At 38.9% G+C, this 17,943-nt stretch overlaps 1 protein-coding gene across 1 annotated transcript in view; it reads right to left on the bottom strand.

The window, feature by feature from the left end:
* Window positions 1-2,230: 2,230 nt before the first annotated feature.
* LOC116441080 (protein ELYS-like) overlaps window positions 2,231-17,943 on the bottom strand; it is a 32,851-nt gene continuing 17,138 nt past the window's right edge. Inside the window, 22 exon segments of the mRNA XM_032102618.1 lie at window positions 2,231-2,841; window positions 2,843-2,885; window positions 3,372-3,444; window positions 3,447-3,498; window positions 3,925-3,993; window positions 3,995-4,059; window positions 4,828-6,628; window positions 7,658-7,818; window positions 8,996-9,102; window positions 10,025-10,127; window positions 10,657-10,965; window positions 10,968-11,085; window positions 12,272-12,466; window positions 13,342-13,537; window positions 14,002-14,109; window positions 14,667-14,817; window positions 14,903-15,050; window position 15,501; window positions 15,574-15,704; window positions 15,799-15,943; window positions 16,130-16,317; window positions 17,046-17,192. Of these exon segments, the coding sequence (XP_031958509.1) occupies window positions 2,692-2,841; window positions 2,843-2,885; window positions 3,372-3,444; window positions 3,447-3,498; window positions 3,925-3,993; window positions 3,995-4,059; window positions 4,828-6,628; window positions 7,658-7,818; window positions 8,996-9,102; window positions 10,025-10,127; window positions 10,657-10,965; window positions 10,968-11,085; window positions 12,272-12,466; window positions 13,342-13,537; window positions 14,002-14,109; window positions 14,667-14,817; window positions 14,903-15,050; window position 15,501; window positions 15,574-15,704; window positions 15,799-15,943; window positions 16,130-16,317; window positions 17,046-17,192 (4,461 nt within the window). The 3' untranslated portion in view covers window positions 2,231-2,691.

Below are 17,943 nucleotides of genomic sequence, written 5' to 3'. Positions count from 1 at the left end.
TGGCATCCAACAGTGAGATTAAAGCAGATATGTGACTACACTCCTGAGAAATTCTAACCTTCTTTAGGGGATAAAACATACACCCTTCAAGCAATTACTTTCCTATAGAAAAGCTTCAGGATGTTCTATTAGTGATGAGCTGTAGTTCCTGTGAAATTCCCATCTTGTTTTTCAAGAAAATTGCAGCTCTATGCCCTACAGCCTCCCTGCATCCATCCATAATACATCCCACCTCCCTCATCACAGGCCCCTCCTGTCCTTCCCTGCCCACCTACAATTCTCTCCCTCTCAGATACATGTGCAAACTGCTGCAAATCATCTTTTCACTCATCCTTCACACATGTGTAGCAAGCCTACACAGAAAAGCACCCACATAAAATCTATTTTCTTCACTTCATTATAAACCCATCCTTGACTGAGGATGACAGAGTTCGTGCCTTAACACTGTTCTCCAGCTTCTTGCTTTTCTCAGGCTCTAAACAGAAAGTCACAGTGTCTGGTTTTGCTTCCATTTCCTTCCTATGTCCTTTAAATTTCTCAGCTCCCACTCCTGGTTACACATTATGCTCACATTCCTTTTTAAACTGCTCCTCGGGGAAACTGGTCAGACTGGAGAACTATGCACTGAATCCAAGTTACAAAAAAGGGGAAGAAAAGAGTAAAACCATTTTACATGTAATCAAACTCCTTTTAAGTACAAAAATTACTAGAAAATTGCAAACCTTTAGGAAGTTATTGAATCTATATGACAATGCCAATTGTCTTTTATTGCTATTGCTTGCTTTCTTCTTAAGCACAGCCAAATGAGGATATTTTAGCTGAGGTGTAAATAAAATAGACACTAAAAATTAATAAAATCAGCTAATGCTGTATTTTCATTGTTCCAATTAATTTTCATACCAAAAAATATACACATATAAGTATAAATGACAGAAATGCATTAAAACCCTATTAAGCAATCCTTACTAGCATTTCATCAGTCAGTTCCATTTGACAATAATCAAAGTATTTTACAAATATTCTTGCACACTACAAAAAACAATCAGATGTGCCATCTGTATGCTATTTCAGTTTTGAAAATCTGACCTTTTACCCCATTTTCTGAGCTATGCACTGCACTTCTGTGCAATGTGAATATAAAATTAATATTGCTAGAACTTCCCTCCCCTTTCCTCTTTGACCGTATTTATAGTCATTCAAGTACAAAATATACAGAGAAAATGATTACTAACTTGACTCAAAGGTCTCAGTCAAACTGCCACTTCCACATTTTAAACATCTGACTTTTTTTAGGCTTTCTTTCAGTAATGAATACTTCCCCAAGGAGAAAAATATCCAAGTGCATGCAATTGCTTCTCTAGAATGATCTGTTCTGAGATAGCAAAAATCACAGTCCCAGAACAATCTTCTTTCACAAGCTTAGTCTCGTTATGAATACATTCATTCACTATGTACAAGCTGTTAGTTAATAAATAAATTATGTCTTAAAATGAACTGTAGTAGTTTTTACTAATGGAAAAGTTAATATCAGGTTCCACCGTTCTGTAGTCTTCAAAGTTGCATCCATATATAAATTAACATACAGAAAAATCATCCGTTGTCTCAAAGACTTGCACATCAAAATAGTACTTTCCATGTCTGCTTTTAAAAGAATAGGTTTGTTGACTTATTTATACAAATTGAAACTTTATCGGGACATATACTCCTTAACCCAAGACTGTTAATGAAATAATTATTCAAAAAATACGGTTTGTAACTAAGATTTCTGTACATTTTTGTACCTTTTTCAGGCTATTACATTAGCTTCACCATCAGGTTTTCAGTGCTGTGATATGCAGGCTTCAAATACTGCAAAGGCCTGTTTACAGACAATACGTATTGAAATTATAGTAGCAGTCACATTAAGAAAATAATTTTGGCTCAAATTCCGAAGTATCTGGGTAGTATCCTTTTAAATTCTGATATGCTATTGTAAGCATCACACCATCTGTACAGTTAACTTTTTGCTGACAACAAATTTTAAGAAAAAATGACACATCTGAGGTGTGATCTGGTTTTATGAACTGAAGAGCAGCTTTCCCAAAGTTTAAGAAAATACAAAAAAAATATTGCACAGCTTAAAACACAATTGTTTACATTCTGACTTCAATACAGTACAACTTAACTGTGAATGTAAGGAATTACCAGTTTGTATTTTAAGTCCCAATTATTTGTCCCAGAAGGTAAAACATAATTTTAAATTAAAACTAGTATATTTAAAATGTTTACTTGTTACAGGAATTCTAAACAAACTTTCTAAAAAGCATTTGGAATCACTTTTGAGAGTCTGTAACTCCCGCAAACAAACAAAGTTCTGAGCAATACAGGTCATTCAACCCAATATTCCCTCAAAAAGCTATCAGACAGTAAGCACATTGGGAAGTATACATTTTTATTTAACATTCCTAAAATAACCTGTATTTACATATTATATAAATGTATGAAGTCTTAATATAAAATAGAAAACTGCATGACTGAGGAAATCACACTCCATATGGAGTTACTTACTGAAGACCATTTTTTTATGAAATTTTTACAATAATTTATATAAATTATCTCTTTCCAAATTAGATGATTTTTCTTCTTTTACTAATTCACACAATTTTGATGACTTTACAAACAGTGGTGTACATTATAAACTTAAAAAACAAGTTACAGCATCTTCCGGCGCACAACCTGGCTTTGGAAAATTTAGACAGTCCTCTTTTTGTTCTTTCTTAGGGTCTTCCCTGCTGCATCTGTAGTTTCCTTCTGTTTTGTTTTGTTTCCATCCACTGGACTTCCAAAAGGAGAGATGAATTTTTATTTCCACTGGTGGAGGTGACCAAGAACTTTCTTTTGTGGTTCTGAAAAGAAGGATAGGCATCAAATCAATTACTCATTACAAGCAGTATTTAATCGAGGAAAAAACTGGCATTACAAAATCAGTTTCCCAAGAAAACACACTGGGCTTCTTTGTAGATAGAATTAAGGCAGAAAAGGCACATAAATAAGATTTGTTTTGTTTTATTCCCTTTACTCACCGTCTGGCCACTTCCCCGGTCTTGTATGAGAAACTAAACTGGAAGAGTGGGGTTTCACAAGGTGTAGTAAGATAATGTTAAGAGCATTGCAATGTCACCACTTGCAGTAAGTATCCACCTGCCCTTTTCTATCCCCTCCCTCTTCTGTTTCCATTAGAAAACCAAACCCTTAAATGGGGAAAAGGTGCCTATTAGACTAGCAAGCTGGACAGTCTGATAGAATGAGAGAAGACCTGCACAGCCAAGTGAGGAAGAAGTAGTTAGGTGCTCAACAGGTGAATCACCATCACATTAAGAAATGCAAATAACTGTTCAAAACTTATCTTCATACTTGCTGCTTTCTTCATTTTTGATTTTGGAGTTCTACCTCTCTTCAATTTTGCTTTCCCCCAGACTCTATGGATTTGGTATCCTCTTCCTCTTTAGCGGGAACCTCCTACGTTAAGGCAACAAAAATGTTACCCATGAACAAGTTCTTACAATTCTACAGAATAATAATGTTTTTTTCATTAAGAATCATGCCAAAGTTACATCCCAAAGCATGTGCAAAAACAAACCTTCCACATCAATTATTTTACCATTCCAAAAGTTCAAACTCTGAAATTAACAGATGACCATACCAAGTAAGTTTAAAGAAAGCCACTGTGCCTTTTGTTAAAGGCAAAACAGTATTTATCAATCCTTGAATTACATAGATTCAAAACTGACTTTTGTAGCTAGTTTCATGAAGAAAAACCAATTTTAGCTGATTCATTTTGAAGCTCTTTTCTAGATATGTTTCCAACGAAAAAGGCAAAGCATGATCTCAAAAATGGTACAGAATTAAAATCAAGAACATGGGACAACTGGAGTTTTTACTTACTGCTTCTTTCACAATCCGGGGAATGCTAGCTACAGTTTTTCTCCTTGACCTCAAAAGATGGGGTGAAAAGAACAAATTGAGAAGACAAATCCGGGTCTAAATCGTTAAATTGCACAGGATGGTCGGTTTTTCCACCTGTAATGACAATGCAGTGTTAGCATGCACACAGGTTATACATGAGGGACAGTAATACTAAATTACAGCTGACAAATAAGAGCACAATAGCTTCCTGAAATAAAGGTCCAATCAGCTTTATAAACACCTCATGCAAAGGCATTTTCCCCCTAGTAACTGCCTCTTCTTTTCTTTTACCATAAATAGTGAAACAAAACTAAGCCAGTGTAGTGATTTTACCTGCACTTACCGAATCAAAGATACTATACTCCAGAGGCATCAACAGTCCTTAAACATCTCAAAAAAATTTATCATGTATTCTGATTAAAAGACTACTGTGTACACTGATTTCACTGACGAAATATACACCCATGAAAAATAATCACATAATTAAACAGATGTATAGTTTGTTGCAAGATGCAGCTCATCTGAACTTGAAAACTGAACAGAATTTGGAAGCACACATCCTTTATTTCTCCTTTGCGGAGGGAAGGGATGGCATATTCACAAATAATCTCTGGTTTTCAAAATCTGATAGAAATTAGGTTCCTCACAAAAATATAGCTAAGTTTCATTTCACTGCTTAGACTGGCTTCATAATCTGCTTCTGCCAGAACTAAGCAGGCAGTCACACAGAGTTCAGCCAAAAGATGAATTGCCTCTTGGCAAATTTTTTTTTTTGCATGCTTCCATTCTTTACAATACTTGTAGCCATCCTCGCAGTTTGTTTTCTGTGGTTTAAAAAAGAGGAAATATGCCCTATTTTGCATATAAACATAATGCACCTACCTTCAAATTTCTTAGTCAGCTTTGTGAGAGGAGGAGAGAAAAGGAAAGCCTCATTTTCCTCAGCAGACAGTTTCTGATGGATGGCAGTTCTGCGGGATCTGGTTCTTGTAACACGATCTGTCAGAGCTCTTGATGTCTGATCATGTCCTGAGGGGTTTATGTCTTCGAGCAGCAAAGGACTGCCACCAGGTCCCTGGGAGGTCTCCTCGGACATTGATCGCCTCTTCCTGCCCCGACGTCCTGTCCTTACCGTAGTCCTAGGTGTGGTTGGCTCCTTGCTTGGCTCTGCAGGTGCTTGCTCGTGAGTATCCACTTTTTCTGGATTCTCATGTGGCACTCTTCTAGTTCTTCTCTTAGGAGTATCAAGGACTTCTACTTTCTCACCTGAATGTGTGTCTTCCTGAGCAGAGGTAGACTCTGGGTCTGCCAAGAGGTTTTGTGCTGCCTTCCTAGCACTTCTTCTAGGTGTGACAGGAAGTTTAAATTCTGTTTGAGGAAGCAACGATTTAGACAGATCAAGATCAGAATTTTCTGAAACTTCTGATGAACTAATCTTTCTTCTTCTGCCTCTTTTACTTGGCACAGGTGAAAGGAGTTGGTCACTAGGCTGCACCTGTTGATCCTTAACAGTATCTTCAGTAAACTGTAAATTAAAGCTTTTCAATTTTCTTGCACTTCTACTGGGACTGACTGCTGTTTTTACCTTATGATCAGTATCACTCTTGCTAGTTTCTGGATTTCCAGCTGAACTTTTTCCTCCTTTAGTCCTTTTGGAAGCGAAAGAAGTAATAATGCTACCTTCAGCAAGAGGCGTTTCCTCAGTAGTAGCCTCTTCTTGGAGTTCAGGCGCAGCTTCCTTTGCTCTCCTTAGTCCTCTTCTGGGAGTAACAGGCCGCATACTGTCAGACACATTTTGTCCATCAGAATGGCTGCTTTCTGTTTTTTCTGCATTTGACACTTTAGGTTTCCTACCTCTCCTAGGAGTGACAGGCGCCACAGGTGTTTGCTCCTCTTGAGCATTTTCCTCTGATTGGAGACTGGGAGTCTCAGGCGCTTCTTTTGTTCGCCTGGTACTCCTCCGAGGAGACAGTCCAAGCAGAGCTGGGCTGTCTGTCTTCAGCAGCTGCTGAGTGCCTGCTGACAGAACACCTGGACTTCTACTCAGCTGTCCCCTTGTGCGTGTTCTTGGAGCAATGCCATAATGATGTCTGCTGGTTTCCTCTCCCACTGCTTCCAGCACAGGCGTTAAGGGAGCTTTTGCCTTCTGGAATCTAGTTACCTTTTTACCTATGGTTTCATGAATAGATTGTTCTACAACTTCAGATGTAAATTCTTTACTTCTTGTGTCTTTAATTACATCCAGTAAGTTCTCAGCAATGGCAACCTTAATAGGTTCAGGCACATATGGGAGTGACTCTGCAATATTTTGAGATTCCTGATCACCAGTTACAGTGGACACTGAGTTTGTAACATGTTCCTGGCTTTCATTATTTCCTAAATTGGTCACAGGGTTGACCTGTTCTTCTGTTGTTGTCTCATCTGGTTTAGAAGCATCTACTGATGTAGGGTCTCCCATCTCTGCTTCCCCTTCTTCTCCTTCCAAAACTAAGGTAAAATTACTCTGAGATAGAAAAAGGTCTCCATCTCCCTCAGCTGCATCACATTCACTATCTTTATTATCAGGAAAATCACATGCAAACTGTTGCTCGATATTTTCATAGCTATAATGAAGATCGCTTGATGGATCTAGTTCACTATATGGAGATGTTTCAGGTGCTGGTTCTGAGGTATCTTCTATAACCTAAAGTTAAAAAAAAGTCTGTTAATACTTCACTCATTACCAAACAGACTAATTTCACACCGAGCTAGATGAAACTGAGGACATTTCCCTTAAGATCACCCCAAATTGTGAAACAATGTGATTTTGTACGACAGATGAGAGTTTTTGTATTTGAGGCACTGAGATCAGAGCAGTCCGTGTGTGCAGTTCACAGGCTCTGGTTCTGGTATTTCTGTTCAGAACTGACCATTTCCCACTGCCCATGACCAGGCAGCAGTGTTCCAACACAAGGTGTGTATGTAACCAGCAGTGACCATCACAATGCAGTGCCCTCTGCACTGCTCCACAGCCAGAGTGACCCACTCTGCCTCGGACAGGGTAAAATACAATTGGCTCCCCAATGCTTAAAGCCTCAGTCATGACAGTTGTGACTGCAGCACTTAGACTGGCCAGGGATCGCATCCAACAACTCAACACTGCACTTTAAGGAGTCACTTGGATTGCATGAGATAACACATTTTCTAAATACCTCCATCTCTTGAAGAAGTATCTTGACACCAAAATGAGCTCATTACTGGAAATTCTGTTTGTGTTAAGAAGGAACAAACAGTAAAGGACCTAAGCACCTAAATAATTGGAGTTTGGTTCCCACATCTTTTTGTCATTTGGTAAATGATTTCCAGTACAAAGAAGCTGCACTCCTGTAACTTTCTTATTAACATTAAAACTATTTTTTTAAGTCAAATAAAAAAGTTTGAATTCAAGTAAATCAAATTAATGCCTAGCTATTTAAAAAAATAGTTTAGGCATTTATTTTGGTTTTGTTTGCTGTCAAATGCCTAAGTTTAGACAGATCCCATTCACGTTATAGGAACAGAAAATGCAGGAGAGAAAAACATATCTGCCCTTACAACATCAAGGTTTTAACTTGTGTTAAGCAGCTCAAGAAATGGACACATTTTTTATTGTCTCCTAATTGTCAGAACAGGTCTGTCCTCAATTTGCAAACTGTTTTCTATTTTGTAGGAAATGGGAAAATAGTTTACTTACATTAATTTCCTCAGTTTTAGGAGGATTGTTAGAAACATGGTCTTCTTCAACTTCAGCTGCCTTAGGGTTACATTCTTCAGGTAAATCCACACACTTGCCCTCAAGGCGATTTTCAGACGGAGTACTGACCCTGTCCTCACTGTCAAGGATACTTATCACAGCTAGAAGAGATTTATGTAATTTTACATTAACTGTTACATAAATGACACAAGTTTAAGCAAAAAGAAGTAAAAGAGGTAACAAGAGCCAACAATATGGTTCTCCATCCTGCCACATATATTGGGCTTTCTCCAAAAGCTAAAACTATTGAGCTGGTTTTGGCTGGGATAGTTAATTTTCTTCATAGGAACTGGTACTGCTGTATTCTGGATTTGTGCTGAAGGCAGTGTTGGTAACAGGGAAGTTTTAGTTACTGCTAAGCAGAGCCTACACAGAGCCAAGGCCTTTTCTGCTTCTCACACCATGCCAGCAGTGAGTGGGCTGGGGCTGCACAGGAAGATGGGAAGGGACACAGCCAGGACAGCTGACCCCAACTGACATCCCATAAAATATGGCATCATGTTCAGGACAAAAGGCAGGGCAAAGAAGGAAGAAGCAGGAGACATTCGGGTTATGGTGTTTGTCTTCCCATGACTCATCTTCCTGCTCTCCTGGAGATGGCTGAACACCTGCCTGACAATGGAAAGTGGTGAATGAATTCCTTGTTTTGCCTGACTTGCATGCAAGACTTTTGCTTTCCCTATTAAGCTGTCTTTATCTCAACCGTGAGTTTTCTCACCTTTAGCTCTCCCATTCCCTCCCCCATTCACCCATGGGAAATGAGTGAGCGGCCGTGTGGGGCTTAGTTGTCGACTGGGTTTAAACTGCAACAACTACAGATCTGCTAAAGAATGCAGCCCCACAGCAAGAAAGAAGGAGGAGAAAATCAGCTGCCAAGTCCATAGATGGAAAATAAAAGAGGAAAATGTGGCTGGAAAGACATGGTAGATAATTTCTTCAGTCTGAATACTGAGGATGTATCACCTTTTAAAATAGTAAATCAAACAGCAGATCCCATGGCACACAAATTGGTAGTGGTGTACAACATTGAAATAAATACTGGTCTTTCCTTGTAATACTTTGAGTTCTACCAGCATCTAAATATTTTGATCAAGAAGATTCACTATGCACTTTTTACAAGGACTTTCTTGAAGGAGTGTATTTTCTCTATAGTTTAATGAAAGTTAGCAGTAACATGCTACTACTATTTCAATCTGAGACACCTATAGCAGTATGGAAAACTACACACTTCACTTGAGGAGCTCTGCTACTTTAACACACAGAGTATTTCCAACATACGTTCACTGTCTGCCTCTGGGGATTCAGAGAGCTGTGGATTTGTTGCAACCAGTATGGCTTTTTCTTCTGATGAAGAGGTCATTTCAGACTCCTGGTAGGCTGTTTCACTTCATGAACAGAAAGAGAGAAATTCATCATAAAGCTTGAAAACAAACTTTTAAGAGCTTTACAAGTTACTTGCTCACTGTAAAGTCTTCAAGTTTCAAACCAGAAAAAATACAAGAAAAATTAGAAATTCTTCTTTCAACATAATCAATTTGTGACTCAATTTGTAATTCACTTCTAACTCACTTTATGCAACGAACCACGTACTTGGCATTCTTTCCAGCTATCTAACACTAGTTAATAACATAACAGATGTGTGTTACAGAATAATGTATTATTTGTCTTCTGTAGAAAGCGGGCAACTACAATAACAGAGGTTCAGAACCAACCGAACAAAAGTCTGTACAGGTGAAAGTTACCACTTGAAATTAAGGGTTCTCTCATTGCTGACATCCTGTCTTTATGAATAAGCAGTTGCAGCTTTTAAAGTACCTGGTGAGAAATGGCTTCCCTTTCCATAAACAAATAGATGCTAATTGAGCACATACAGAAAACAGAAATTAAGTGTAAAAAATACTGTCAGAAAGCATTCAAACTCCAAAAGAAACCCACAGAAGTTACAGGATCTCAGGATTAATTTTTAACTACACAATTTTCATAAAAAAACAGGGCTTATGTTCACAGTATCTGCTTAGTAACTCTCAAACTGTAACAAGGTCTGTATAGACTCTTGAATGGAGTCTTTATCATCATACTTTGGGATCTGCAATGATTTGAGAAAAAAGGCTCAAATTGACAGCTAGTCAGTGTGCATTACATTCATGCCAGATTACTTTTGCTCAGAGACAGAATGGAATAGACAGGCCCTTATATATAAGAACACAGGAAGGAACTAATCCCAGGTCAAAATCAGTTTTCAAACACAGAAAAGCCAGCAGCTGAATGTTGTGTGAACCCAAAGATGTATCTACTTCATAAGCTCACCCTTCTTTTCCAGCCCTTGAAGTAGCAGCCTCAGCAGCTTTAAACACCGATTTATCACCCTCAGGAAGGGTATGACATGTAGCATTTGATTCTTCCACAAATCCTACAAAAACGAAGAGATGGATGACTTCCCCATTCCACTCAACATCACTTCTTTTAAACTGCTCATATGAGTTCAAAGTGATCCTTTATGCATTTCATCTAGGACAGGCATTTAGCAAAATAATGCTACCAAGACTTCAAAGGCACAGAAGGTCCGAGTTCTTCTTTGCAGTAGAACAAGAAGCCTGATGCACAATTTCAGTCAAACAACGTAAAAAAACCTGCAAACTACAGAAGTACCTCTAAAACATAACCAGAAGCCCAAGCTTTAAACATGTATCCCTCTTAACATTCCCACAAATCACTGCTGCCTTTCAACTGCCACTGCACACAAAAGAAATGCCAGCCAAGGAAGTATACATTCATAGGTCTGGGATACTTAAAAAAGGACTTAAAACATAAGAGGTAATTTTAAAAGCATAGGGCACTTGTGAAAACTCATCATTAAACTGCTGCACTCATCAATAATTTAATCTTTTGAAGACATTTGAAAAATTCAGAAACTTAGGTTATCACAGGATGAAACACACCTGCTTCTTTTCTTCGTTCTGAAGGATCTAGTTGTTTCATCTGGAAAGGTTTATCTTCGACCATTTCAGTTTCTTCCTCCTTCTCCCATTCTTGAACATCACCAGTTTGTTCAGTGGAAGAATTAGCTGGTTTAGCAGCTATAAAGATGACATCATCTTCAAAATCACCAGGTGATTTTGCATCATGATACTCCAAAGTAGTCTGGTCTGATCTGACAGAGAAGTTACTATTTTCTTTGCTGACATCCATCTTCTCCAAATCACCTCCAGGTAAGCTTTCCAAAGACTCCTGCAATTCAGCACGATCACCCCAGGATTGCTCAGAGTAAACAGAGTTGGTTTCTCTCTACTTTCAGACCAAGAATCCTCCATCAAGCCATGATGATGCTCAGATGAAGCTCCAAATAGTGCTTTATCATCTTCTGTCACCTAAAACACAAGTTCAGATCAGCAACAGGAGTCTGCTTTTTGCCAAAGCAAAACAAAAAACCCCAATAAATACTGATATTTCTAAGTTACACATGTCCCCTTAGAGAGGCAATAAAAAATTCTCATTCTAGCACTATCTTAGATTTAAGGCTAAGTGTAAAAATTAATCACACTTTAGATTGCTTATTGAGTTTCCACGACACTGAAGAATTAAGATGAAGTCAGTCTTGCTCATAATGTCATCTCAAGCCTCTTCAATGGGCTTACCAGTGTGTTTTCAGGAAGACAAAGCTTTGCCTAATAAAATCTTAACTCCAGATTTCTCTATTTTATGCTTGCCCTTTCAACACACATGCACTACTAAAATATGCTGGTGTTCAACTATGGCTGTGACATGGAACAAGTAAATTCATCTGGCCATAGTGCCACTATTAGTAAGAATTTCATACAGGAGAGAGCACCTCTTGTTACAATTGAGTAGCTCCTTGTAACATACATGAGCTACTCACACATGGGATAGCAGCACATGCCCCTGTTGTGCCCCTGATTTGGGTACATTATGCTGGCAACTGCCTGATGGGCTGAACCACAGAATCCAGCTACACAACTGCAGGAGCAGAAGGGATCACAGCTGGTCAGATGGACCCACTGCATTTGGAAACTACATGGATGCTACCCGGGGTGCAAGGCAAGAAGCAAACCCGAGAACTTTAGGGCTCAGAGAACAGAAAACACTACAGTTCTCTTCATCAGGAGTCTCTTTTTACAATCATTTAAGTAAACCCAACATTGCAAAAAGACAGGTTGAAAGTCAATGCAGCTTTATGACTTGTTGCTTTCCCAGATACTCAATTTGCAAAATGTAACAAACCCAAACAAGAGGCTCGATCTATATTCCTTACCTTCCTGCAACACTACCATTTGAAAAGGTAGAGCTGAAAGCTGAACCACCAGAGGTCCTAAGAACATCTGAATAAAAGCCACCAAGGTCCCTGATGTTTGTTAAGAATATGTTCCTGCAGGAACATGATGCTACAGAAGGTCTAGCATAACACAATCTTTTTTTGACCAAATTCTGCCATTCTGATTCACAATCCAGATTCTCAGTGTAAGGAGTTTTGGCAAACTTTAAAGTCAAAATATCACAGCGTTATCTGCAAAACTCGCTAACTGCAGCCCAGCTTACCCCAACAGTCCACTTTGCATTCGAGCTCTCTTCCCTGAAAGATATTCTAGGTTCTTTTGCTCGTAGAGGAGGAGTAACTGATCGTCCTGGGGATGCAGAGGGAGTTGCTAGGGGTGTAGTGCGAAGGCTGGACCTGAGAATAGACTGAGGAGTAAACCCAGGAAAACCAGAAGATGTGGCCAAAACTTTAGCTCTCTAGGAAAAGAAATAAAAACATTTAATTTAAAACCAGTTAAATCTTCAAAACGGGAAGACTGTGCTTACATTACAAAACTTAAATTAGCTTAAATTATGAACTGGGTTTATAGCAGCAGAAAGTTTTGCCTCTGCACTGTTTTTTCCAAAAATACCAACATTTTAAAGACAAAAAAGCATCCTTTTTATATTCCTCTTGGTTTGTCTTTGTAATGGCCAACCAAATAGAAGTTATTTTTCAAAATTACTTCTTCAAGAAACAACGATATGACATCTTGTTTTCTGCAAGGTTATCTCTTATCCCAGTAATTTTTGCAATTTTTACGCTGCTCTTATAAAAGCCACACGACTTCAACTTTCCTCTGTACTGCAGCGTTTTCAGTTGCTGCATTTGACAGCAATTCTGCAAAGCAACAGTCACAGCTTTTTTTTTACTAGTTTATCAGGTGCACACAAGAGGAAGTAACGCTGCTTTAAAAATACCTACGTATCTTCATGTAGAAGCATTCAGGTGTTCTTAACTCAGATTACTTTACAGTACTGAAAGGGTTTCAAAAGAGGATGAAGCTAGTTCATTGGTATGGACGGTATTTCATAAGAAAAAGGTGGAAAATGGAATTGCTCCATACAATAAATTTATTTCACAAAGCTATGGGACAACCTGTCCACTGTGATCAACTGAGAACTAAAGTTTCCTGCTTAAAAACCGTTCCCAGCTTACTGCTTTGAAAAGGACTGTGTATACAATAACCACATGCATACTGAAAATTTCAATGCAGAAGTGCTTCTGCTAAATACTTTTTTAATTTCACCTAAAACAAACCTAAGAAGTTTTTTGGTTTGGTTGGTTGCTACTCACTTCTTAAAATACAAACCTTGACCACAAGAGGAGTTTCCAGTAAATTCAGCTCTGATGCTCTTGGAAGATTCTTTTGGGAGCTGGAGCGATGTGTATTTGATCTCAGGGGGCTGGATGCCATGGAAGAAGTAGAAGCTCTGCATGGGGACTGCTGGCTCTCATCCTGTGCCACAGAGCGGGAAGGAACAGGACGAACCACCAAATCCAGTAACCTGTTAAAACACACAATTTAAACTAGGAGCACAAATAAATGAAAAATACCATGCTGTGATCATCTCAGATGATGCAGAACAAAAACAATGGATGAACAAGAAATACAACCTCACCGCTGGGGGTGATCTATCAGTCCCACAAACAAGCGACAGGCACATTGGAGCATTTTTTCATTATATCTTTACATTTCGTATCTAATTTCCTAAATCCCTGCCTCTGACATAAGAATACCCCAATTTTAAGTTGCACAAGTGACCTAATTCTCAGCAGTGGAGAAAACTAATCTACATTTCAATGCAGGGACCATTTCAAATTCTCCACTTAATTTTGACCCTAAGTTGACTTTTGAGATACAAAACTAAAAGCAACAGAATCCTTGGTAAACCAAAGAAGTATACACTCATGCACATGTATTTACATGATAACACCTTTCTGAAATATAAAGTCTGTAGCTCTACTATACCTTGAACACTTTTGAGAAAGTTTCGTAATAGGTGTCCCAAGAAATGCATCGGGCAACTCTGCAGCAGGGAGAGGATGGGTACTGACTGCTGGCTCTGTAGTTCTAGGACTAGAAGGAAAATGAAAACGTAACTGATTTTCATTCCTTCCAAGTCCAGCTATACCAGAATTCAACTTTATTTGTCCATATCCCATGTAAGACAATCACCTGACAATTACAAGCCTCTTTTCCACTCTTTGTAAAGATTCTGCTTATTTTTAAATAACCAAGCAGGAAGTGGTAAAAGACTATGTGATCACGCAAAAGTCTGTAAAAGTCAGTACACCAACAGCTTCATGGTAGTGACAAACAGCTCAAGTTTCAGCTGTCTTAAATACTGTAAACATATGTGCCATAATGTAAATACATGGATTTGTATAGAGAAGATTATCATAGCAGAAAAACTCTCCCAACACTGCATATGATTGATTCTTAAATGTTATATACTATATGAGCAAAAAAGCAAAACAAAGCTTTATTCACATGCATCTTCCCACCAAAATATTAACACAATTCAAATAGAATTCTCTTTCTCGCCCCCTCCCACTCACTCTCTCTCTCCACCTCCTCCTCCCTCCCCCTCCAAACATGTAGCTCAAGACTAACTTTTTAAAAAAGCTGCTTACCTATCATATTGTGAGATATTTGTTTTCTGCTCATTTCCTAACCATACTTCCCCAATTTTGGACAACACTTTACTGATGAAAGTTGCTCTTGTATGCACATTTCCTGCATTGCCCTGCCTTGTTACTGTTGATAAAGGCTTTGGCCTTGGCACTGTAAAGCAAGAGGGAAAAATATCAGCCTTGTGTAATCAAAGTGATGGCCGGCTGTACATCGTATTTCCCTTCTCTAAAATTACCTTCTCTTAAGACTGATGAAGGCAAACGGTACGGCTTGGCTCTCTCTACTGCCAGCTTCCTTTGAACTGTGGGAAGCACCTTGCCATATTGGTCTAATAGAGAATTTCTGGCAACTGCTCTCTCTCTCAGGTGAGGATCACGGTCATTCTGACAACGGAAATGTGTAAAGCACGACGTTAACAATTACAAGAAGTTCATTGCACAGAACTATCTCTGCTCGTTCTGACTAGGGCCTAAATTTGCTCTACAGCTACAGGAGAACACCTCTGCTGCACACAGCAAGTGCCACCCAGGAGCACACATCAAGTTCACCAATTTCAGTTTTGGCAAAGTGCAAGACTAGTTAAAAAAACCAAAATATAAGAATCCCGAACAACTCTGAAACTCGCAACTAAAACCCACAAGGCAAATTTTACCTGTGGAGCATCTAGACTGCTCTCAGGCAAAAGCAAGATACAGGATATGACATACAACATACTCTTCATTACACACAAACAAGTAAATCAACTCCCATAATCTAAACCATACATAACAGAGGGATCTGAGGAACTGAATGAAAAGACAAGATACATATTTATTCCTCAGATGCAAACAAACTCTTTTAACTGGAGTCAACCATGGTCTGTAACATATAATTTGTAATTTCACACAGCAGGATGTCTACCCTTACGTCAGATTGGCCTTCATGGACTGATTCAGCTGGAGCGCTGGGATGTAGTTGGCACGCTGCAGATGGTGGACTAAAAGGAACTCACGATTCTGAACACCAGCATTGGTCTGTAAAAACTTCTCCAAACACTCCTGTGAGAAAGAACACGTTTCAAACATCTACTACAATTCTGCCTCTTCTCTTGCCAGAGACGATTAAGATTTTTTGTTTCTTCTCCAAACTCACTTTTTCCGTGTCTGTGAAGGGCAGCTTCAGCAAATCCTCCATGAGCCCCATCTCCTGACAGATTTCATACATGTGCTTGAGCAGCTCTTCTACGGTTAACTTCGTGGTGTGCTGCTGCAACAGACCCCAAGCCTCCACCATGCACCTGGAGGTAAGTTTTTGGACATGGAAAGGAATAGGAACACTAGAGCCACCAAGATGCCCCACAGTGATGCTATTCATTCAAAGATCAAATGGATCAAATGGAAATGGAGGGGAGCCCCATTTGTAGCATCAGTTCTCCACATTTCTCAACATGTGGATGCCAAAACGGCAGGAGAGATTTCCTTACCTGTTGGACAATAACACGGTGAGGAACAGCCGCACTTCACCGCTGCTGGACATCGACGGCTTCATCATCTGGATGTACCTGAGGGCTCGCCTGTGCTCTCCCTGGCACATGAGGGATTGAATTATCCTCATGTGTTGCCATGACACAGTCTTGATTGTAGCTGGATGGAAGAGCAGGGCCAGGGAATTCTGGAGAAGTTGAGAGCAGCTTCATTACCACAGACTCACAAACCCGTGCAACAAACACGGGCAAAACTTTCTTCAGCAAGGCTGGAGGGGGGTTAAACAAACTTAGATGTCTAACTAACAAAATGCTTGATCCAGGGCACATCAATAAAAGTTCTTCAGTATTTGCAGGAAAGAAGGAATCAGCCAGAGAGAACAAAGTGAATGCTTTAAGAGGAACATTCAGATTTTTCTAAGTTAACAAAAGTCTGTGGACAAACATTGCTTTTTATAAATATATGAAATAATAAGTTACTCGACCAACAAATTGATTCTATTGACATGGTGACAAGTAAAGAACAACCTTCAGCATCAGAAGAACAGGTTGAAAAGTCACTTCTGCAGTCTTCTGTCTCAAATCTTGCTGCTACTTGCAGCACAGTTTCCACGGTTAAAAGTACCCAAAACACTCTTTTAGAAACAGTGCCCAACCAGTCTGCTGAAAACCTAACCATAGATGGCTTTGAACATTTAAATATTAAAATTAATAAAATTGATTATGCCTTTGTTTTAATCAATTTCCTGTCAAAATAGTTAAAGCAAAATTTCAAATCATAACTTATTGCCCAAGATGTCAGAGCAGTTAAAAAAAGTTTCTAATGCTTCAACAGCTCCTAAGTACCAATCTTTAAAATACTTTTATTGATTAAAGCTCTGCACTGCAATGTCCAACTCAACTGTTTCATACTTACTTCATAATCATTGTGATCTAGAAGCCAAAACCCTTGAATAAGCTTAACGAGACCCCAAGGAATAGCAAAGGCAGTTGGAAAGGAGTCGATCGAAGTTTCTGTTTTATTTGGAAAGGAATGCATGATATCCAGCAGCAAGTAAATTGTCTGAAAGTATCTAATTAAGGTGAATAAATTGCTAAGGCCAAAATTTATCACATTTAGCAAAACATAGTAATATGAAAATGGTAGGAAGCAGAACACCCTAATGTATTGATCTCGCCATTTTAAGGTATTGCAGCCTGTTGTATCGATAGTCACGTCCTAACCACAAATCAACATTCTGAATAAACAGCCAGAGAAACACTTGTGGATTTCTGTAAGGAAATCAAAAAGGCAGATATTGCATATTTAAATACTGCTGTTATAAACTCAGGCTCCTGTTGGACATTTAAAACACTCGATGTCCAATGCCTAATTATTAAAAAACCCCCAAATTCTACAGCTGTTTTGTTTTTCTCATTCTTAATAAAAGAGAAATTTTAGTGCCCTTACAATGCAACTTAGCACTGTCTGATTGAAACTGTGTTTAAAACTGTATGTGGATCCCTCACTCAATGTCTCATCTTCCCTTTCTGACATCCTTTGTTAAGGACGTGTTCTAGTAAAGCAGCCCTGGAATACTACAACCATTTTTAACCCCCTTGCTCTCCAGGCTCCCCTCATGGTTTAGCCAACAAAGGCAAGCCTGCATGTTCCAGCAGCTCAAAAATTAGGTTTCTGCCCAATGACTGTTCTCTCCTCCCTCTTTATTATTCTGTGTGCCTGCACTTCTAACACACACAAAAAAGCAAATATTGTTAGCTGGGCTGCGAGACAAATGATTTTGGCAAAAATCAGCTACTGGAAAACCACTGTT

Source organism: Corvus moneduloides, chromosome 3 (genome assembly GCF_009650955.1).
Source record: "Corvus moneduloides isolate bCorMon1 chromosome 3, bCorMon1.pri, whole genome shotgun sequence".
NCBI lineage: Eukaryota > Metazoa > Chordata > Aves > Passeriformes > Corvidae > Corvus > Corvus moneduloides.
The sequence above is the reverse complement of the archived record's forward strand: the minus strand, read 5'-3'. Positions and strand labels throughout refer to the sequence as shown.